Source organism: Oryzias latipes, chromosome 14 (assembly GCF_053564925.1).
Source record: "Oryzias latipes strain Hd-rR chromosome 14, Olatipes_Hd-rR_3.1".
Taxonomy (NCBI): Eukaryota; Metazoa; Chordata; class Actinopteri; order Beloniformes; family Adrianichthyidae; genus Oryzias; species Oryzias latipes.
This window is the reverse complement of record NC_136250.1, coordinates 26,186,191-26,210,243: the sequence shown is the minus strand read 5'-3', so window position 1 is coordinate 26,210,243 and position 24,053 is coordinate 26,186,191. Positions and strand designations below refer to the sequence as shown.

General features: G+C 39.3%; 1 protein-coding gene across 1 annotated transcript in view; it reads right to left on the bottom strand.

The window, feature by feature from the left end:
* The window catches only part of ppm1e (protein phosphatase, Mg2+/Mn2+ dependent, 1E), a 53,359-nt gene extending 37,178 nt beyond the window's left edge, over positions 1-16,181 (bottom strand). The window contains exons 1-2 of the mRNA XM_023962845.2: positions 15,985-16,181; positions 15,686-15,879 (exon numbers count right to left, since the gene is read on the bottom strand). Coding sequence (XP_023818613.1) covers positions 15,686-15,870 — 185 coding nt within the window. The 5' untranslated portion in view covers positions 15,871-15,879; positions 15,985-16,181. The remainder of the gene's footprint in view (positions 1-15,685; positions 15,880-15,984) is intronic.
* Between the last annotated feature and the right edge of the window lie 7,872 nt (positions 16,182-24,053).

The window sequence follows — 24,053 nt, the reverse complement described above, 5'->3', positions numbered from 1 at the left end:
TTGTGAGCTTCAGTCAGTTTAATAATAAAAGTCCCTTGTGACACTAAGAAGAGATCTTAAATATAACAACACACATTTAAAACTTTATGAGATCTTTTCCCGATTTATTTACCACATTTTACTTTCCAACAGACCAGGGAGACGTCTGTCTAGACTCCCAGTGATTCACTCAACTTAGATAACAAATTGCAATTCTTGCCAAGTGCATTTTTCCTTTGCTAACAGCCCATCTAGAAATATATTCTGCAGTTTATGCCTCTGATTCTTATGCTCAAGTGGGAAGCAAATGATTCAAGCATAAATGCTTATTAAGGCCATTTTTTTTCCTGTAGAAATCCAGAGATCTACTATTTGCATGGACAGAAATCATTTTTGTTTTTCATAATGAGGAACAGACACTAAATCATTTTATTTACTATAAAGGTATTAAAAGTCATCTGTTCAAGAATAAGCTCTAGATTTCAGCTTCTGGACGGGACAAGTTAAAAAAATAAAATTAAAAGAAAAAATAACTTTTGCAGCAAAAATAAACTGCATCCACTGCTGCCAGCTATAAGTACCTTTTAGGAATGAGAAGCTACTTTTTGTTATTCATTAATAGAGCATCTTCATAAAAAACTGGATTTGTTGGTCGGATTTCTTCAAAACCGCCCGGGTTGTACTAATTCTGCTAAATACTATGACAATCAACGCCGCGTAGCTGCAACGCCATCCCACATTCCGACTCTCTGTGGTTTTTTCTTGACCCACTACAATCCGAGTAGTCAAGACATCCAGGACACTAATCGTGCTCCAGGAAGAAATGTGCAAAGCTGAAACAAAGCCATTACCATTCGTAGGAGAGAATTCACTGCAAAGTTATACTCACAAATGCCACAAAAATGTTGTTTTAACTGAAAGATCATGTTTAATGTTCATATACAACATTACAGCAATACGTTTAACTTAAATAATGTAATGATAAGTTTTTATCACTGGTATTTCCTGTCTGGTATTTCCACCCCATTACCTTCTGAAGTTCATGTTGGATTTCAAAATAAAAGCAGATGTACACACTCCTTAATAACTACTTTTACATTACTATTCCTTTTAATACTACAAATTTCAGAATTTATTTAGAATGCATTTCAATAAGTTGGTGAAGTATTTGTGTCACCTGTTCCATCCACAGATGATAATTGTAGATGGCAACAGCTGCTGCTTTTGGTGTAGAGTGGTGACTGAGGCTGCTCCGTGGGGTTATACCAACGAGACTCTCTGATTAAGGGATTACTCTTCAGTCCTCAAAACTGATTTCAGAGGACGGCATAGAAGGAAACAATAGAGGAAAGGAAGTGAGATGATCAACTGATGAGGATGGAACGATGTAAAAACACCAAACACGGTCCTTCTCACAGTACTTCCAGCAATTAGCTGGTCCTGCACTCAATAACTAGGCTGCTTTTTTACAAAGTCAGAATCCCTCAAAGTCACAGACAACCCCCGATTAGGAAGCGACGAGCCTGAAAAAAAAAACAGCTCCAGTTTTTAGAGTTGCTCCAGAAAGTCGAGCCGTTACTTCCCAGGAGCCTCGGAGGATGTTCATCTCCAGGGGGATCAAATCTCCTGGCTTTTTGTTGCTCTGATTAAAGAGTGAAAAGCCAGCAAACAGACAGATGGCATCATGAAAAGTAGGACTTTTCAACATTCCGTGTAAACTCCCTTTCAGCCCAAGAGCAAACTGGGACTTTCATTCATCGCCCTGTGGCTCCTTTTTTAAGAGTGACGGCTACAACGTGCGCAGTAGACGTGCCCGCTGATGTTCCACTGTGGATGTAATGGACGTGGTGAGTGCTGTATGCATTGTCTTTGAAACTAGTTCAGCTCAAAGGAGGTCACTTCAATCTAAGACGGTGCATGTGGGACTCTGGTGGATGGTCTGATTTTTCTGCTGCAAAGTGAGAAAATCGTCTAACATTGGCTTCCCACAGACTCACTTTGAGTGAGCCTTGGACTGCAGCTTCATTCTGAATCATTGCTATGGTAATACACACAATGCATCCCTCTGTGGCATTGCCGTGCTTTTCTATGGAAGCTTCTGCTGTGTGTCTGATCTTTGACGTTCTAATTAAAGCAGAAAGAGGAACAAATTGCCAGATATGTTAGCCGTCTGCGCAGTGCAAGCTGCCTCACTCTGCTGGCTACAAGCTAATGGACAATGTTCATTAAAGGAAAAATCCAAGTCACCTTGGCATGAACCACGCCGCCACCATATAATTAAGGTCCGCAGCAGTCCTTGACTGCAAGAACCCGACTTTTTTTTGCAATTCCTCTTTTTTACTGTGCCTTTAATTGCAAATTTTGCCGCCACCACCTATTCACCATAATTTGTGCGCACTTTGTACCAGGTTGAATCCGGCTAGATAGGTCAGTTGACAGGGTGTTAGACTGACATGCAGGAAACCTGGGTTTTCTCTTTTAGGGCGCTAAATGAGCTTTATCTAGTGTGGGTCCCTAGGCATGACCCTTTACGCTGTTGCCTAACTCTCTGCCAAATCACCTGTGGGAATCAGTAAAAGCTGTTTCCCTGTGGCAACCCCTGACAGGACAAGCCGAAAGTTAAACAATAGCCTAATGTCAGGTTGAGATGTATTTAGGACATAGAAAATAATCCCTCCAAAAACTGAAGACATCACAGCAGGAGAAACCATAAAAAAACAAAGAATGGGGCCAAAATATCTACTAGGGTTTAAAAAAAATTCAAAATCAACTAACGAAACCAAAACACATGTCTGGGATATCCAAAGGAAGCTTTAAAATTACTATGGGAGAGCCATAGGACCTATGGCTTGGCAGCCATTTTGTGGCTAAAGGTAAAATTTGTGATTTGTTTAGCAAGAAGTTGTTAAGAAAAAGGAATTAGAACAAGAATGGTTAGTCTGACAAACAGTATTGACTGAGTCACAGCTGTTTTTTTCTCTCAAGAAATCTTTGGGACTTTGACTTCTTGGACCCGGTGCCTACGTCCTATTTGAAATGCGAGGGGGAAGTAATTGCTTTGTCTAGTTCTCAATATACAGTCAATGGCTCTGACCGGGGTGGCAGGGGCAGATGGGGAGAGTGAAGGGCCAACAGCAGCCACTCAACCTGTGAGGGCAGGTGAACTGAAACAGGGGGTAAAGGAGAGGTGGCGAGGGCAAAGGCAGGGGCGGGTAGGGTCATACAACGGCACTAATGGTTTAAAATTGAATCTATTTCTAATCCGTTTAGCTGTTGAGCTACTTTGTCGATACTATTGTTAAAGTAAATAAAAAATATGAAGAGGGAAAAACTTTTTTCTTTGTCTACCCTTGGAGTCATGCCTCTTCCTGCATGTGACAGCTGCTTTCTGCTTGTTAATTACCCCTCAGTGTGCAAGTCTATGATTTTCTGTTAGTTGAGTTCTCTGTTTATCATCCTTTTGTTTCCTCTTTCTTCTAGTTCATCACAGCTGAGCTTTGTCCTTTCTTGTGTTGTTTATTCGAGTTTCTGCCACAAGTCTCCTGCATTTGAGTTCTTCACACCACCAAATCCCGACATAAACGGTACGCAGAAGTAGTACACCTCACTCGACGTCCACACACTAACGCAAACTGTGAGAGTGTCACTATTGAAGTTACATAAGGCTGTGAAAGTAAATTAATATAAACAAGACCGACGTCGGAATGACTGAATGCCATCACTTTAGCAGATTGGATACGCCCTCCTTTGTCACAAGTAAGCAATAAATAACAGCAACTTCCAGCAGTTTATGGGTAAGACACAGGGGACGCTTAATGTTCCTGCGATAAAACACAGAGCCATGATTCTCAGCTGCAAATGAATTGAGACGGCTTACAGGAGAAATTACAATCCCCACTCTGCTCCTTTAAAACCACAGTTCATCTATTTTTATTTTTTTTCTTTGTCATACTCAGACGTCGACTTGTGCAAAGAATATATTTACAGACTACACTCGCTCAAACACCGAGATGAAATGAAAAACTAGAGAGTAAACAGAAATGAGGCATTCTTTTATGACTTAGCAATGAAAACGCTGGCTGGCACCAAGGCAATTAAGCCAGCATATCTTTTCACTGAGAAATTTATCTCATCCTTAGATAAGATGATGCAATTACTGCCAAACTAATTAAAATCTCATTATTCTGCATTGTTCCTCTGTGTTGTAACAGGTTTTTTTATGGTTTTTCCAGATATGTAAGTGTTTGTGAGAGCCCTTTGGAGTGGGAGGGGTTTAGATTAGCCAGGTTGGCATCAAAGCCTCGGTTTTGGCAGTGGTTCTCCAGTCCGTCGTTCTTCTCTTGCCTGGGGGAAGCCCTGATAAATGAAGCCCTTGAGGGATTTGCTTATTTCAAACAAAGTGAGATTGTCCTTGAAGTAGAGGACGTGACTCATATGGCTGAGGTTTGCCCAGAGAGCAGTGGGGGCTTGTTATTCGCCAAATGTTGGTGTGACTGATTAGGAAAAAATACAGTGAAAGTGCCTGGCAGATCGCAGTTTGAAGTCAAAATCAGAGATTTTTTCTTATCATCACAAAGATTCTGTCATTGATATACTAAATATTTTGTGGCTGAAAGGAAGAAAAGTACAAATTGTCCAACTTGTGACTTTACTTGAAATTGTATTCTTAGCCTAGATAACATTTTGTCCTCTCTCTAACTTGTCGCTTTCTTTAAATGACTATAATCATTTTTTTTATTCTTTCTGTGATCTCCCTGATTTGTAGCGAAGACAGTCCTTTGTTTTGTCAACTTTTACTATAATTCTTATAGATTGGGGCATATTTTAATACCCAAAGCTTTGAAGGGTAATTGAAAAACATGTAAACCTTTTAATTTGTTTGAACATACTGTTTTCTTATGATATAAATACTCTATGACACATTTATTACTGTCAGTTATTGCAGTTCCTAGAGCTCTTTTTGTGGTCATATAGATCTTGTTATTGCAACATTTTTTTTTATGTGGCACATTGCATCACAAAAATATGAAAGAATTTATCTAAAAGAGTTCTGACAGGTCCAGTCCTTGTTGGTTTTGGCAGCATTTCTTTAAGCTAAATGAACTTATCTTTGAAGTATAATAAATATCTCTTGTGTACATTTAAGGAACTAATCAACAATTACATTCATATTTTCTAAAATGTAAAAAAATAAAATTGTTGGAATTCCCTGCATTTGGCAACTGAAAAAAACTGACATATGTGATTAAAAATCATGCTAACCATAATGACAGTTTAAATCCTGATTATTTCATTATCTGTTAAATCAGGGAAAGCAATCTCAAGTTATGATCCCAGAAAAAATGGCATCTTCAAATAAAGAAATGCTCTTTATTTTCTCAATATCATTTATGAGGAAAATTCCTCCTCTTTTTCACTTTGATTAAATAATCTACCAAGCATCACAAAAATAAACGTAATTAGTGAGACATGAAAATGCTGAATAGACAATCTTTTTAAGCTTTATGCGCTGTTCTTTAAATGTGTTTGAGACATAACTTTTGATCAATTTTTTTATAAAATAGTATTTAGAAAAAACAGTAGACCAAAACATACACAGGAAAACTTGAAATATCTTAACATTTTTGGCATTTGGCATACCTTAACTACTATTAGAGATAAATTATTTAAAAATAAACATCACTGGATGGTAAAGTGGAGTTTTTACCCATTAAAACCAAAAGCGCCAAAAGTAAGAGGATCATTGAGAGGAGTGAGTTAGTCACAGACAATTACTTGCTTTTCTTTAAATTCAGTGTGAGGATCCAGAAAAATTAGCTCTTCTTTTAAGAGAAAACAGTGTCTGATCTGCTAAAAAAAAACACTAAATTAACAAAAGAAAAATTTGTCTTTGCTGTGGAGATGATTTAATGCGAAGAAGACTACGATGACATTGTACTGTACATCCACAGCGGCTCTTTCCCGGAGTTATCACAGTCTGTGGTTTATCCTTTAACAACCCCTGTCACCGGCAGCTCCTCTTCAGCCCACTCTTTAGTTAAGTGCGTGTGTGTGTTTGTATGTGTTTGTGAACACTGGATTGTGTGGTGTGTGCAGTAGGAAGCAAAATCTAAGCCCTCACTCTTCACAGCTGTAGGAGACGTTTCTGTTTATTCAGGTCCAAAAAGACTTTCCCCTCAATTATCACTCATCTCTGTGAGTGTGTGTTATTGTGTGTGCGTGTGTGCATGTGTGTGTGTGTGTGCGTGCGTGTGTGTTAACTCCCCCTCATACTGCTCTTCAAACCATCAGTTCATCAGCAGTCAGCAGAAATTCACAGTAATATCAGTTAATTTTCTTATCATAAATGAACTAAAGTGATCTTTTCGATGAGACTCAGGAGACAGAAAGTCTTCCTCTAAAAAACTAAATCTACAATTAGCACCTTAAATATAAAATTTTGGATTTATATCATTATCTAACTGACAACTAACACATAAATTAAAAGGAAATGCATAGCGTATTCCCGCAAAGATATCGTTGATCCTTCTGTAAATAAGACAAAAGCTTTAAGTTTGATTTGACATTTAAAAATAAGTCAATGACTGACGTTAAACATTAAGATTTAAGCCAATAAAAGTAAGTTGTATTTACAAGATGGCCTCATATTTCTTCCTTCTTTTACATTTGTCACTAACCTTCAGTGATTACAACTGTTGATGAGAGAAATCACAGTTTAAAACCTTTTATTGTGTTTGCATTGAAAATCTGTTCATTTACCACTTTAACTTTTTTTTACAGTTGGAACATATTGAAAACTAAAAGTACAGGCGCGATGATGAATTATTTTTGAAAAAAATGCTAATTTTAACAACTCTAAGGAAATTGTAGGATAGGAAAATATGTAAAACAGACAAACATTGATTTTGATCTACAGAAGCCTTTTTCATTGTGAAAGTAAGTAAAACTTAGCATCCAATTTGAAATTACATATTACATTTCACACTGAAATTTGATTCTACAGTTTTAACTACATTTGTTTATGTAATTTTGAGTTATGAATTGTGCTAAAGAAATCCGTTTTTCCTTGTAAAAACCATTACAATTGTTTAGTCAAGTGCTTCAGTAGCTAAACTCAGTACTTGTTATTTCAAAAACCACAGAAACATGTTTACATTTGGTTATCCATTAACCCTTTAACACCAGAGTTTTAGCTCCAGTGTTGACTTTCTGTTGACTTAACACAACAACTCTTCACATAAATAACTTAATCCCATTGGATTTTGAAGTGGGGGAGAACAGTTTGTCGCTACAAAATCGATTTGAAAACCCGCCTTTTTTCAATGTCAGAATCAGCTGATTCAGGTGAGGAGTTACAGTAGGTCAAAGAGTGTGTGTTATTTATGCGTTGCCGGCGGCAACTCCGGTGTTAAAGGGTTAACTTTGGTTATGTTTAGGCATGAGCTCTACTTTATAATGATTAGGAAAATATTGCTATGTGTGTTTTACCCGTTAACACCCAGCTAACAAGAACTGGATGAGGAATCTGTTCCATGTATGTTCAAAAATAAAAAATCTTGTTTTGAGTTGTGACAATAAGGTGCAAGGTGTAAAACAAAAACAACTAACCTGTGTTCTTGTGCGACACAAACAAGTGAACTTATTGGGTCAATCTCCAAACAACCTCTTATGAGTTAACTACAGTGGGAATGGGAACAAACCAAGTATAAATGAGATAAATACTAATTGATTTGTTTTATTATCTTTTTAATTAATTTTCTGTTAAGTGAGGAGTTCACGTCTATCAGTAAATGACAGTTAGAAGACTTGCAGGAATACCCGGTGTTTGTCTTTGTTCATTTTTTATTCCCTATCACCTCCAAAAAGAACCAGCTGCTGTGACCCCATGACATTTTCGGATTGTTTGGTCCAATCAAGTGTGAAAGCAAACCAAAATTAAGACACATTTTTGGCATTTCCATCACACAAGAACGTCCACAGGAACTTAGCGTGGGAAAGTATCCTCAACGTTTGTGTCCTTTGTGATCAGAATTAATTCTCAAAATAAAAATCTTCAAAGAAAAAACCTTTTGTGGATTCCTGAGATTTGTCTTAGAAAGTTTAAACCCCAATTATCCTCATGGCCTCTCTAAAATGAGGGAGTAAATTTCACTTTAGATGCTACTTTATCTAAAAAAACAGATGAACTGGCATAGAATCTAACGCACACACGTGCTGAGTCCACACCCCCAGACTTGTTCTAGCACACTAAGTGTCTCACCCACCCTCCAGCAACACACAAAAGACACACACATACACACAAGAGGGGATCTCTCTCTTCTTGCAGAAATCTATTATTAGATGTTCAGCCCAGAGACAAACTAATGACACACTGGGATGAATCACCATTGCCTCTGACTATCATTACACTGGCAGCGCTGCTACAGTAGACAGGATGCTGGCCACCACGCACATATAAACACACTCATACCGTCACGCTGCTCCAACAACTGCAGCTAAAGTCCTCACCCCGTAAGCACAGAGGCCCACCTCACTGCAGGTTTTCAATCAAAGAACTCCATGCTGAGCTAATGCCCCCGAACCCCTGATGGTCAACAAAGATGGACCAAACTGTCTCTGTGGGGACCAACGTCAACATCCGACAGAACCAGAATCTTGTGGTGGAGAGAAGATTCTTCATGCTGAGCTATAGCTTTTACTGTATGTAAACAGGTAAACACCATTGGACCACCAAAAATCACTTATGTCACACTCTGGATCCTGCACCATAAAAATGAAGTGGGACCATTGTCTGTTTATGACAACAGGACTGAGTGACTCCTCCCCCCTGGCTTGGAAGTACCCGCTGGTCCCAAAAAGCCAAATCTCAAAAGACTTCTATTGAGAAAAAAGCAGCTGTTACTCTGTCATTCTATCCGTCAGAATAACCGTTCTTGCTCTGATACCTTTTTCTCAACATGTTCTTGCTAATCCCATTTGTTTAATGATAATTTTGTCTTTATTGCAAGTTATTCAACCAGGCCAATCAGATGCCTAAATAAAAGTATGTGGTCTCACATCCAACGTTTGAAACGTTTGATTTCAAGTAGCCCGCTTTCAAGTGGTAGGGGTGTGGCCTTCCAAAAAAATCACTCCCGATTGGTCATACCAACTCTGACAAATCGCTGCTCACTGACGACGTCTGGTTCCAAACTGGCGGCATCCACAAAATGAATTTACTTCATTTGATTGGAGTTGGAAGTAAGACATTTTCTATTGTTGACGTCAGTCTCGCTCAGTCCAGTTCTCATATACAGTCAATGGTATGGGTACATTGACTGTTTGCCCCACCCACTCCAACAACGTTCTTAAAGGTGGGGTGTTGGGTGGAGCAGAGTAAAACAAGAGTTTTGTTGGGTCCGCCTACTTCACCTGACAATCAAAAAACAGACACCTAAAGCTAATTTGCCCATCAAATTTGCATCGGATACCTCTCTTTCGCCCAAATCACGCCACAACGCGACACAACTGACACTCAGATCCCATCACAGGACCTCAGATTGCGTCTTTACATTGACTTAACATGAAAACTGGGCGCCCCTGATGCACGAAACGCACTCTGTGTAAACGCAGCGTAATGCAGATATGGATTAACCAGCATTAACCATCAGATTAATTTCTGAAACCAAGCAGTTTATACACTAATGTTTTGAGTAAAAGGGACCTTTTAACATGGGAGTAAATAGAAAGTTGATCCTTTTTGAAACCTGCCTCTGGTGTTCTTTAGAGGAACTGCAACACCTGGTACTTTTGGGTTTCTAGCAAATTTGGTAACAAAAGATGGGGGCTCAATAAAACCTCTCACACCCTCTGCATGCACATTTAATTCCACCTTTTTCTGTCAAATTTAAACCATCCCAATAGGGCAGAAAAGCTGAACTGAAAAATTATATTGTACCTTTACAAGGCTTGTTTTTTATAAATAATAATTTAGCTTATGCCACCTCCGTGTTTTTTTTAATCAAAAACCATCTGATTGTATTTATTCTAACTGGCAGGCATTCAAAACATCAGAATACAATCAGATGTTGATATAACACAATAAAATTATTGTAATTCTTTTCTCAAGAGGCTACACAAAAGAAGCTCGTTTAAGCTGTTTGTGTGACTTTGACTAACAAGTCAACAGTTTATCATCAACTGCAGTGCTGCCAAGTTACCAGAAACATTACAGAAATGTCCTTCAACACTTACAGAAACAAAATGGGGGAAAAAAAGTTTTTCGAACTTCTAATTAATTTCCACCTTCAATCTTAACAGGATTGTTTTCTGCTGCTTGTTTCTGCGTTGATCAATGTTACAGATTCGTCTGTGTTTTTACTTCTTTCTGTGAACACAATAACAATGATTCATGAAACCATAGGAAAGCCTTTGTCTGCATTTTTGACAGAGGGGTCCGAGTGAAAACGCAACTTAAAGTGGCTGCATCCAATGTTAATGGACGTTTAAGTGATACATCAGATCATATATCAAGTTTGTATAAGCCTTGATATATGATCAGAGCTCCGTAAACCGCTGCACAAGTCTGCAGGTCTGACTTTAAATGAGTAATGCAGTGGATCATTTACAACATCCAAACACTGAAAGCGACGCCTGTTTTAGAGTATTGCAACAAAACAAAAAAAAACTTTAACCTAAACAAATATTTGCTAGTTTGCAAAACTGTTTACTTTCAATTTATCTCACAATGTAAAAGTCCAGGCTTAAAGCTAAAGTTTTTGAAAGCTTCTCACTGCTGGAAGTCTGCATTTCTTGTTTTACACTGATTCTAATTCCTAATTTTACTGTTAAGATGCATTTATTAACTTGGATTGTGATTTTTGTCTGCGCTTTTTCCAAATGAGACAATAAACTTGTGTTTTTTTTCTATTTAAAAATTTACATTAAAAATTACATTAGAGGCTGATGACCTCAATCAGAACCACAAATGAAGAAGCTCTTCATCGTCCACTGTTCTTCTTGTGTTTTTCTGTGAAGACTCAAACAGGTCGATCAACGTATCTTTTGCCAGAAAATTAGACGAGCAAATTTCGCAGAGAGTAAAATGAGTCAGTGAGTTATTCTGGAAAGACTAATGAAGGCTTCACACGTCTACATTTAAACCGGCATTCTGCATCAAACTTCACCACTTGATTTACAGCTTGATTTACATTCCCACCGTCCGTCCACAAACTCCAAAGAAAAGGAGATTACCGGTAATTTGCTTTTATACCTCCCTCAATGTGCTGGAGCAAAAACTCGTTTTGTAGGTGTTTTTTTTTTCTTTTTCTGTCTTTCAATCCATGTTCAGACAGAGCAGGTGTAACCGCAGGCTGATCCAGACACGGCAAGTATAAATACGACTGCAAGAAAGTCTTTGAATAGCTTCTGCGCAGGAGTGCCAGTCAATTCTTGTGCTTTAGCTTTACGTCGGTGTCATAACAAATGCAATCCCTGGGGATAATTACATAAAAGTGTAATAAATAAACATGTTTTTTTTAAACAACTTAAATAACACTACATGAAACCCTCTTTTATTAAAAAAGTACATATTTGAAGTTCCACACCAATCATCATTTGATCTATTTCGTTTGATCTATTTTCAAAGGTTTATTAATTATGATTGTGCTATTTTTATCCGAAATCTAAAAAACTGTCGTTTTCTAGGAAATATCCTGCAGAGCGGCAGAAGTTCATTAGAAATTTGACTCTGAGTTGTGGGAGGCACTGTTGATGCAAAGTAAGCCTGTCCTCGTTTCCCATCATCCCTTTGTCTACACTCTGTCACGCTAATTTACATCCCCTCACAATCCCCAACCTAACATTAGCAGTTGCAACAAAAATGGCGGGTAATGTTGGCGCTATCCAGCCATACAGTTCTGATCTTGATACCAGCTCAGACGAGGAAAACAAAGACGTACATGGATCTATTTGTCTGAAAGAGGATTTATCGGAATGGAGCAGACTAGGCAGCTCTAGCACCTGTGTTGCTGCTACGGGCTCACCCAAATTTGCATAAAGAAATACTCAGAAATGCAATTTTAAGCTTGATTGTCTGCATATATGTCCTCCCTTGTGCGAAAAATGCCACTAAGAACATGTTAAAAACACCAAAAACACCATTTTCATTTTTTCATTTCTTTAAAATGAGCTTTTCCTAGCATTACACATGCTATTAAAGCTGCTCTTCAAATACGATCTTATGACAACATATTTCTAAATCTATTATTTTATAGAAATAAAACCATCTCTTATTCAGGCCCTGTGGTTTTCATGTTCTTTCTGATCAATTTTAGACACTGTTGAGAAAATGAAACCACGTCAGATTGCCACAAGGGAATAACTGTTGGATGCTGTCACTTCTGCAGGAACATAACAGAAGAACTGAACAAAATCTCCATTTGACAAAGTCAAATCAGAGTAAAGACTGCAGAGTTAAAACCATGAACGTTTTGGAATTATTTTTTTTGTCAAGGCCTTTGGTTCAGTTAAAGAGTGCGTCCTTCAGTGCTTGTTTCCATAACGGTCACTGATTTTATAATTGCCTTTGAAAAACAGATCTTACTAGAAAATAATGATAAAAAACTGGATTACACTTCTAAAAACCACCAGATGACGGTTTTTAAAACATATTTTATGCATTGTCTATGAAATAGACTAGCTGTAACACACAAGACCAGCTAACCACACTCTGCCTCCTTCTCTGATCTGCAAGATCTGACTTGAAAGTCGTAAAGGAATGCCAATGAGATAAACTGCTCCTTTCGGCCTCCTGAAAATACAAGCTCCTCCTATGTTATCTAAAAACTATAGCTCCCTTGAGTCTTTTACTCAAGTCTGTTACAGTTGTGGACAAAATTGTTGTTAGCCATCAGTTAAAGAAAGAAAATCCACAATGCTCACTGAAATGACTTGAAACGTTCAAAAGTAACAATAAATTAAAATTTATTGAAAATTAAATATTCAGAATCAGCCATTACTTTTGCGTTGTTGATTAACAGAATTATTAAAAAACAAACTAATGAAATAGGGCTGGACAAAATGATGGTACCTCCATAAAAGACTGAGAACTAATTGCCCAGGGGGTCATGATGAACTCAGGTATGTCCTTTAATTGACATCACAGCTGTTTTCAAACCCATAATCAGTCAGTCTGCCTATTTAAAGGGAGACAAATAGTCACGTTGCTGTTTGGTGAAAAGGTGTGAACCACACTGAACATGGACAACAGAAAGCCAAGGAGAGAATTGTCCCAGGACATTAGAAACACAATTATGGACAAACATCGTAAATGTAAAGGCTATAAAACCATCTCTAAGCAGATTGAAGTTCCTGTGACGACAGTGACACATATTATTCAGAAGTTCAAGACCCACGGGACAGTAGCCAGCCTCCCTGGACGTGGCTGGAAGAGGAAAATTGATGACAAATTGAGGAGATGGATAGTTGGAACTGTATCCAAAGAGCCCAGAACAACCTCCAAAGACATTAAAGGTGAACTCCTAGATCAAGCTACATCAGTGTCAGATCGCACCATTCGTCATTGTTGGAGCCAGAGTGGACTTCATGGGAGACGACCAAGGAGGACACCACTGTTGAAAGGAAATCATAAAAAAGCCAGACTGGAATTTGCAAAAATGCATGTTGACAAGCCACAAAGCTTCTGGGAAAATGTCCTTTGGACAGATGAGACAAAACTGGAGCTTTTTGGTAAAAGGCCCATCAGTTCTATGTTCCTAGACTCAAAAATGAAGCATCCAACCAAAAGAACACTGTCCCTACTGTGAAACATGGAGGAGGCTCAGTTCTGTTTTGGGGCTGCTTTGCTGCATCTGGCACAGGGTGTCTTGAAGTTGTGCAAGGTAAAATGAAATCTAAGAATTATCAAGGCATTCTGGATAGAAATGTGCTGCCTAGTGTCAGAAAGCTTGGTCTCAGTCGCAGGTCATGGGTCTTCCAACAGGACAACGATCCAAAACACACAGACAAAAAACCTCAAGAATGGCTCAGAGAAAAGTGTTGGACTATTCTGAAGTGGCCTTCTGTGAGCCCAGATATAAAACCCATTGAACATCTGTGGAAGGAGCTGAAACAGGCCATTTGGAGAAGACACTCGTCAAACCTGAGACAACTGGAGCAGTTTGCTCATGAGGAGTGGGCCAAAATACCTGTGGACAGGTGCAGAAAACTCATTGACATATACAGAAACCATTTAATTGCAGTGATTGCCTCAAAAGGTTGTGCAACTAAATATTAAGTTATGGGTACCATCATTTTGTCCAGCCCTATTTCATTAGTTTGTTTTTTAATAATTCTGTTAATCAACAACGCAAAAGTAATGGCTGATTCTGAATATTTAATTTTCAATAAATTTTAATTTATTGTTACTTTTGAACGTTTCAAGTCATTTCAGTGAGCATTGTGGACTTTCTTTCTTTAACTGAGGGGATACCACAATTTTGTCCACCACTGTATAAGAACAAAGGGGGAGATGTAGTTTTTAAATTCTTGCAGAGTTTTTTCTATGTGGATGACCTCCTTGTATTTTGCCTTGAATAGTCAGAGAGCGTGCAGGTGGAAGGGGCGTCAAGCTGCGTGAGATGATGAGGATTTAACCCTCAGTGACTTAAGAACCACCAGACCACATCCTGGAGGAGGAGATCCGCATCGATCCAAACCTCCAAACCTGACAGCTCCAGCAGGTTGAAGAGCGAAGCGAGAACGTGTGACATTTTCACCATATACAGCCCTGCTGGAATGACCTTATACTTGCTGCAGGCTGCAGGCCGTGCATGCAAACTGGTCATTAATGTCACTTTCAGACGTACAGGCATCGGTCGCCTTGCTACTTTTTGCCCTACATGAGTCCTTCCCAGCATAGTTTCTGCACCTATTTTGGATTCAAAAACCAGGCCAGGCAGCAGTGCTCAGGGCAGGGCTAACTCAGTTTCTGCCAAGTTTCTGCATATCTCAGATGGAGGAGTATGATTTTGTGGGCTGTCCAAAAAAAAGGGAAAAAAAAGAAACAAAGAACAAGAAAAACGCATTTTGAGGAGAGTTTCATCCTCACGGGTTGCTTGTATGAATAGCCAACAGTGAGATCAATGCAGGTGTCAGGCACCCCCCACCCCCTCTGTGTTGTGTGCTGGATTTCATGGATCGAGCCTAATATCATAACCAGTGAGGTTATTTTTAGCGCGCTGGAAGATGCGCTCACTGTGATGGCGATGGTCTCCTCCTCCCGCCTCCCTCCCGCAGCAGAATGACGCTGTTACGCAAAATCAGGGGTTCACCTTTCCGTGGACCTCCAGCTCCGAATCTGCGCGCTGCCTGTCTATTTGTGGCACGAAGATAGAAACGCGCGCGCAGATGGCGCAGAAGTTTTCCAACAGCCTTCGCCTCCCTCACGTGAAGTGTGATCTAGTAAGGCTCACTTTGAATTCCCCGTGCCGTTTGTGCGCGGAGAGGAGACACTTGTCTGAACTTGCTGCTGGACACACCCTGCATCTCGGGGGGCAGGTAGCCGCCTTGCTTTGTGGGAGGAAGCCAGCGGGGATTCCTGCGCTCCTGATGGAGCCCCATAGGGGTCGCCGCTTTGCGCACAATAAACCCTCAAAAAGCGCCCACACTTATGACTAACTGACAGGGGGAAAAAACGGCATGCCAGAACAGAAAGTGCAGACTTAACTATTTGTAGAGGTGCTGGAGGCAAAGGTCGAGGCATTCTCCTTCTATTTCGTCCTCAGACACCAGGTCCGATAAAGGACGCATCGGCACAGGGTCGCTCTCCTGCAGAGGCATCCTCATCTCCCGGGTAAAGAGCTCCAAGAACCGTCGGAAGGTTTTCTCCTCTGCTGCAGAGCCGGCCATCATTTCTCATTCCTGGAGAGACAGACAGAGAGCTCCGCCCGTCAATGAGACCAACTTAAGAACTGAAGAGTCAGAACACTAACCCATGTAGGGACTGTCGGTGCGCCACCATACTACCTGAATGACAGTGTTGTCCCAGAGAAGCAGGGCAGTGGACTGCCGGGGAGTCTGAGAGGGGCGGCGCGGAGGAACAGACCGTGGCGTCTGTACGGAGCTGGACGAGTTGGACGAGCTGTCACCGGCTGAACTGAGCCCCCATTCAGAGCTGAGCGGGAGCGCGCCGCGTTATCAGGGATTTCGGCTGATCAGGAGGCAGTGACGTCAGAGAGGCGGAGCGCGCACGCAGCTCTGCTTCCTCGCGTCAACGACACTGTGCGTCTTTGTGTATTTTTTATACATTGTAGCTAAAACAGAGGAGGGGGAATTACCACACAGAAAGAGTAAAAAGTTTGACAACAATCCAATGTTTCCAGAATGTATAAAGAAATATAGATTCTAATATCTTGTTGCTCCATGCATATGAGAATGGCAAAAAGACATTTTATTTACCAAAACGTATTTCAAACATTTCATTCATCAAAGGACCTTACACAGAAATAACAGCTGAACAGTGTCTGCATTTATTCTAGAGTAAAATAAAATATTTTATAGGAATTTCATTCAAGAAGATCCCTCAAAGGCTTTCACTTGTCTGTCCAGTTCATCCCAAACCAGCCCAGTGGGGACTGCTGACCACGCCATCTTGTTCTTTTGACTTCAGGTGATTCTGGTGTGGTATAGATTAATGTTTTAGTCCATTGTCTTGCTGTAGGAAGCCAACTAGGTCCATACTTGAGGAATTGCATGGCGTTGCAGTTTGCCCGTACAAGTCTGGTCCCAAAATACCGTCATACTTCCTCCACCCTCTGTGGGATTTTTATGCACAGTGGAACCATCCTTTCCCCTTTTTGACAACATTCAAAGAGTTTGCATAACACCTTCCAGGCAGTCCATGCAGCAGCAAATCTTTAATGAGTATTTAGGGATGCAATGATATATATATAATAATTTGGGGTTGACAACACGATTCATAGTCGATATCTGTTCATTCTGAACAATTCTATTTAATCTCACATCAAGAAGGCCTCTGGTTCAAGTCCCGGCTGGGGGACCTGAAAACAGAACAACAACGGGGAACCTTTCTGTGTGGAGTTTGCATGTTCTCCCCGTGCATGTGTGGCTTTTCTACGGGGACTCCGGCTTCCTCCCACCATCCAAAAACATGCTTCATAGGTTAATTGGTCACTCCAAATTGTCCATAGGTGTGAGTGTGAGTGTGCATGGGTGTGTGATATGTGTGACCCTGCGACAGACTGGTGACCTGTCCAGGGTGACCCCTGCCTTCGCCCATAAGTGTCTGGGATAGGCTCCAGCAGCCCTGTGACCCCGAAAGGGAATAAACGGTAGAAGATGAATGAATGAACGATTTAATCCAATAGACTGACCTAAAATCGATCCAGGCCAAAAATTCAACCAATGTGACTCAGAGATAAATACCAGGGTACTGAATGAGGCAGGTAAGGTTTTCCAGATTCCTTGTATATCCTGCAAGATAATTGAGTGTAAAATAAATATATGTACAAACAAACAAGTAAACAAGAATTAATAGCAAATCTATTCACTTTTTTTCCCCCTAAAGTTCAGCCCACTGTTGTTTAGAACATTCTACCACCCTGTTTGGTCATATGTCTTTGCTAAATTCAAAATCTTTTTAGACATTGGACTGCAATAATGGACTGATCAGTTTTTGCTGCCGTCACGTGTTTTTCCGCTGTGATGCTCTTGGTCAAGTAAATAAACCTACCGTACCTCAACTGAAATGGTATTTTGCAATATGGATATAATCGATTTATTTTATTTTGAAACAATTTTGCAATGATATCAGTGTATTCAATTTGATTTGATTAACAGTTTGTCTCTGAAAGATCTACTGTAATAATTAAGTAGTAATTAAAATGTCAAAGGTGGGCTGCATGGTGTAGTGGTCAGTGCTCTTGCCTCACAGCAAAAAGGCTCTGGTTCAAATCTCAGCTGGGGACCTTCCTGTGTTTGCATGTTCTCCCCGTTCATGCGTGGGTTTTCTCCAGGCACTTTGGCTTCCTCCCACAGTCCAAAAACATGATTCATAGGTTAATCAGAGACTCTAAAGTGTGCCTAGGTGTGCATGTGTGAGTGAGTGATTGTACCGTCAAATCCTGAGTGAAAACCTCTTTTCCTCCTTTAGTCAGGACGCTCAAAACGGGTCAAGGATGGGTCTTCAAACAGCATAATGACCCAAAACATACAGCCAAGAAAGTTGCCAAGCAATAGCCATGAAATCTGAATGATTTAGAAAACATTTGCAAAGATGAGTGGACAAAATATTCCTCCTGATATGCAGAAACCTATCATCAACTACAAGAAACGTCTGACCTCTGTGCTTTTGCCACAAAGTACTAAGTCTTCCCGAGAAATACTTATTTTCCTCCATAAAATGCAAACTTCTTTAAAGTCAATTTCTTAAATTCCTTTGGGATTTTCTATCTCTCACTGGTCAAATGAACCAACCGGTAGGATGACACACTGACAATTTCATTTCATGTGAGCAAACCTAATCAACAAGGGATCAAATACTTGTTTCCTCCACTGGAATTCACTGTCTTATAAATTGTTTTGTGTTGGGGTGCAGAACTCAACTTTCAGGAAACATACATGAAGAAGTTTCATTAGTGGGTTGTTTCAGATGCCTTACTTACCCACTTCGTCCTGTTCAGGGTTACCTCATAGGAGAAAGCTTGGGTCTATTTAAGACCTCATACTGCAACATAGGAAGCAGCTCCTCAGGTCATCAAAGGTCAACCGAGACAAACTGCATGCACACTCACCAACTAGATATACACTCATGCATGCTTCCAAGCTGAGTGGACTTCAATTCCCATCAGAACAGCCTCATGCAGGGTTGAATTCACCTTGCCACAAGGCAAAAAAGCTCAGTTTGTAGTAAGGATGAAAAAAAAGAGTCAGTTACACCCAGCTTCAGGAAAAACTGGAGATTTTCATGGGACCTTGCTGGGCAAATTATGTAAAGAGCACTGGAAAATTCAAATCCTCACTGAACTGCCTGTTGTCTGCATGAGAAGCCCTCAACTCCTCCCCCCCCCCACAGGATAACAAGCAAACTGTAGTGGGTTCTCACAGGCACTTCCCCAAAATCAAAGGTTTAACACAACTGTCAAAAACAAAAGGTTCAAATCTATTAACGGCATTAGAGTTGGCTTTTTTTAGCCACAAGTGCGCCCTCATATAGGATGTAAGAGCCTTTGTGTGATTAGAAAAAAGCCAATGTAAAGTGCCTTTTCAGATTTAGAACATAGATAAGGTCAGTAGATATTACACAATTTGGACCATTTGTTATTTTCAAAAGCAAGTAGCACTCAGACAGCTCTCTCAACGGTGACTAGAAATTATCTCTGCACAAACAGGAAATTGTATTTTTAAAAGTGCATTTCCTCGCACTTGCAATGTTGGCTTCAAAACGATCACAAATGATTTTATCAATATGAATCAAATAACCTACGTTGTCTTAGAGAGGCAAATTACATAAGTCATGACAAACAGATTTTAGAGCCACTGCCTTTTGCAGGCAGATAGCTGGAAGATAACAGATGGAATGGTGTGTTATATCAGTCAGCACCCAAAAAAAGTGGGAACTTGCATGCATACATGCTTTAATGAATATATTTACATTTAACGAGGCATGTTGTCTTTAAAAAGCAGCAGTTGTTAATGTAAAACCTAATGTTTGAGTGTTTGGGAAGGAGTGTAATATTGAATTTTAAAAAACTTAAATGGAAACACAGTAAAAAAAAACATTTTTAAACATGTTAGTTGATGCAAAGAATAATTTGTAGCATTAGGTTTGCAAGATGTAAATAAGAGGGAAGTTGTTTTAGAAAATGCTTTCTACCATCGGTTTTATCTGCATGGAATTTGGAAGGATTATCTCCCTTTATTATGAAATGAATTTCAGCAATTAGATGGAACGAAATGCAGGTGTAGTTTGAAAAGTTTTGCAAAAGTCTGTAAGCGTTAGGTCTATCCTTTTGGCTTCTTTCTAATAGCTTAGTAGCACAACACAAGCGGATGTGTCGGACATAATTAATAAAAATGTACTTCAAGCTGCCTCCGTTGCTTCCTGTGCTCACTGTTGCAGTCTGCTTGCCCATTGTAGCGGTTTCCACCGGTGCTACACTATCACAGAAGGCCTTGGTTTCAGGAGAAAATTGACACCTCAAAACAAAGCAAGGGAACTATTTTATTTCATATTTACATGTGATGAACAGGGCTGCACAGTGGAACAGTGGTTAGCACAATCACCTTATGGCGAGACGGCCCTGGTTCAAATTCTGCCGGGTTCTTTCTGTGTGGAGTTTGCATGCTCTCATCGTGCATGTGTGGGGTTTCTCTGGGTTTCCTCCCACGCAGTCCAAACACATGCGTATAGATTGGTGATTCTAAGTTGCCCCTATAGGTGTGCATGTTCTTGTGACAGACTGGAGACCTGCTTATGAAATCATTCAGATTTCATGACTTGGCTCCAGCAGCTCTGTGATTAAGCAGGTTTTAAAAAAAGAAAATAATGGATGGACACATGTTAAACATGCACCAACAATTGCAGGTGGCTCTACAGCTTCCTCCCACAGTCCAAAATCATGCTGCATAGTTAATAGGTAACTTTTTAAGTAAGATGAATGTCAGAGAGTCTGGTTTTCTCTTTTTGTGTAGCCCTGTCATGGAACTCATGAACCATCCACCATTTCACCTGACAACGTAGCCTCCAGCAACCCCAGAACCTGAATGGGAAATAAGCAGGTTTAGAAAATGCATTGATGGGCGTGTAGACAGCTATATATGAAACAAGCGTTCAGGTCGGTTAATGCAATTAAGGGATGATTAATGTGGATTTTTGTAACTTTCTTCCCCCCATGATTTGTTTATTAATTATTGTATTTGCAATCAGGTACAAAATTTGAAAAAATAAATATTAATGGTGATAATAAATCACTATATGACACAGATCATAGACAAAGTAAAAAGGTTATACCAAATAAATGAATAAATACACAATACAGTATAAACCAACAGAACAAAACCCTCCACGAAGGTAAAAGGAGCACAACAATTAAGGATTTATTTTTTATATCAGGGAATAAAAAAGCACAAGCAGCTATTCTTGTTTTGTTTTTCAACCAAGGTACAATTTTCTTTTGGACTTTATTGTTTCTTCTGTAACATTGAGCAATATGTTAAAACATTAAGGATGAAAATATTATTAAAACACAAAAATTGTGCCAATTAGTTGCCATGCAAAAATTTTAAGGTGTTTTACTTCCTACCTGTAAGTGCACCCATTTTAGGAAGATTATTTGAAGCTCACTTGAAGGGAAAACAAACATCATCTAGGATTTGTTTTTTTAAGTTTCACAACAATGGAAACCATTTTCACAGTAATTCCCTTTGAATCAAAAAGCTCTTTTAAATGAGAAATATTGCTGCCACTATAACTGCTTTGGTCATTAAGGTCAATATGGGATATTACTGTCCTTCACACAGATCTGATCACAGTTTTTCTTGTCAGTTTGTAACTAACAGACAATAGTCTCTCGTAAAGGTGTTTTTACTATGTTCGAATTTTTCTGTAATGTCAACATAAAAATGAAGCTTTTTTTTTTAAAGCTAATATATATTAGGAGAACCACAAAGGCTATTGCAACAAAAAACACTGGACTTTTCAAAAAAAGAATACAGGTTTGTGTGTTCAAATATGGGTCATTGTTGTCACATGTTTTTTTTTTAACTATTATTTCAATTCAACGTGCAAAACGTTATTTTTGTTCCTTAAGTTTTGACTCTACAGTAAAGATATTTTCAGGTCAGTCACCAAAGTTTTTTAAAGTTTTGTTTACATCCGTTGATTTTATTTTATTTTTTAATTTTTCTTTTAGAAAAAAAAAAAAACTTCAAGATTGATTATTTTTCAATATTTAACTAGTTTAATTTTGACAGCAGCACATCTAAATTCCTTTTAAGTAAAATATCCCCTGTGTTAAATGAAACACAACATTTCTATCATTATGACTTTAGTGTGCCTTCCTCCTTTTTCTCCTGTTACTGTTGAGTATAAACATTATTGGTGTAGAATCCAATTTTTTTTAATCTATACATGCAAATGTAATTCTGTACATTAAAAACCTTACCTCTGAACAGAAATTAGACACTGTTGTCCAGCAGAAGAGAAAAATATGTGCTCATTGTAATAAGAAATCACTCTGATGGTAGATTGTAAAAGTAGATTTTGATCCATTTTAGCATAATTTTTCATACTTATCTGACATGTTAAAACATAAACATGTTGATTACAAAAAACATAACTAAAACAATTTAACTAAAGCTACAAAGACATTTTTATTTAGAATATTAGCATTTTTCTTCAAAGCTGAAGAGCCACAATGGAGGGGCAATTTTTCAGAAGCATTTTTCAGAGTATTATTTAATCAGTCCTCAATCAGATTAATCTCTACAATTCATTTTAAGGAAAGGCCGCACCCCAGTGCGCGGTGTATTACTGATGGTAATCCCTTATGGTGGGAGGGTTTATCCTGTCCATTAAAAGGTCAGCGAGGAGCTTCCCCACTTATTGCGCTTTCACAGCAGATTGGTCTGTTTTAAATTATATGATGAGGCAGATTTCAAAAGGCACAAATCCGCGAAAAAGCAACTAATATCTCCTTATTAAATGAATCACCAGAGTCCCTGGTTCTCTTTGAGGCTGGCTGCTTGAGCTCCAGCAGCAGATTTGATATCAATTTATTCATGTTATACCGCAGGGGCATGTCATTTTACACTCCCAGGGGAATTTCTCTGTTACAACTCTGAAATGACTAATTGTGTTTGAGACGTTAAGAGTTTGAGGAGTGGAAGCACTTGTGAGGGTGGGTGCTTGTCCCCTTCAGTACTGCTTATCTTCTAATTGCTTCCATCTGGTAGTCAATACTGTGCTTTATGGCATTGCACAAATGACACCCCCCCACCCACCCACCCACCCCCCATGCTGAGAGACAGGGAATACCCCAATGCTGTAAGTTTTCCCTGCGCTGATGTGGTTTCTGGCGGTTTCACTCCAGACAAGTAACAGATAACGAGTAAAAATTCAGAATTACAATCTCTGATTTTTAGCTAGCAGAAAAACATAAAAGTACAGCATCACCACGGTAACAGGAGAGAAGAAAGGCGGCCAGCTAAAAGCTGAACATTGAAGTGTCTGGACATGGAAAAGCAGCTGCAGACTCATCCCTTAATGGTCAAATAAATCAAAGGCATTACAGCAGTCAAAAGATAGAAAGTGTTTGTCAGCAGGTAACTGCAGGGAAGTTGCTCTGGCCCTGCTGCACTTAGTCAAACATGATTAGCTAGTAATGACTCCTTACAGAAAGAGGAAGAGCAGGAGAGACATTCTTCAGGAAGGAAGAAAGCCCTGCAGGGTGGGAGGCTCTGTGGAGGGTTACCATCAAGCCCAACCTGCTGGGAAACAACAGGACTTTGCTTCCAGATGGAAATGACAGAAGTAAATATGTGAACCTATATTATGTGACATTAGAAACAAAAGAAAGAAGAAGCGGCTACAGACACGACCACTAAACGGGCAAGGTCAAAACTCAAAGTCAGAGTTTCACTTCTACCGCATTTTACTTTTAGATCACTTTGTTTAAACTGAAAACCAAAACTCTCTGGAGAAACTTTACTCAATGTCACAACAGAAAAAGTTTCCTCGTTCAAACAAACAAAACATTCCTCACAATTTCTGATTGTTTTTTTATTCTACATTTTTGTGTATGAATGCAGTCGTGTAGGTTCAGAAAAGTGGACTACCCCACAAATGCACCAGTCAGGAAATTCAACGTTTTTAGACTTTTAATGTAGCTAAAGGAGCTTATGAGAAAATCATCAAAATCACACAGGTGGTATGGCAGAGATTTTTATACCCTGTATTTTATCCGGGCTGGGGACCAACAGAATCAGATCTAGACTTTGGGCCACTTGTAGCTACATAGCAAGGCAGTAGCGTGAAGGGTCTTGCCCAAGCACCCACACTAGATGAGGCTCATTGT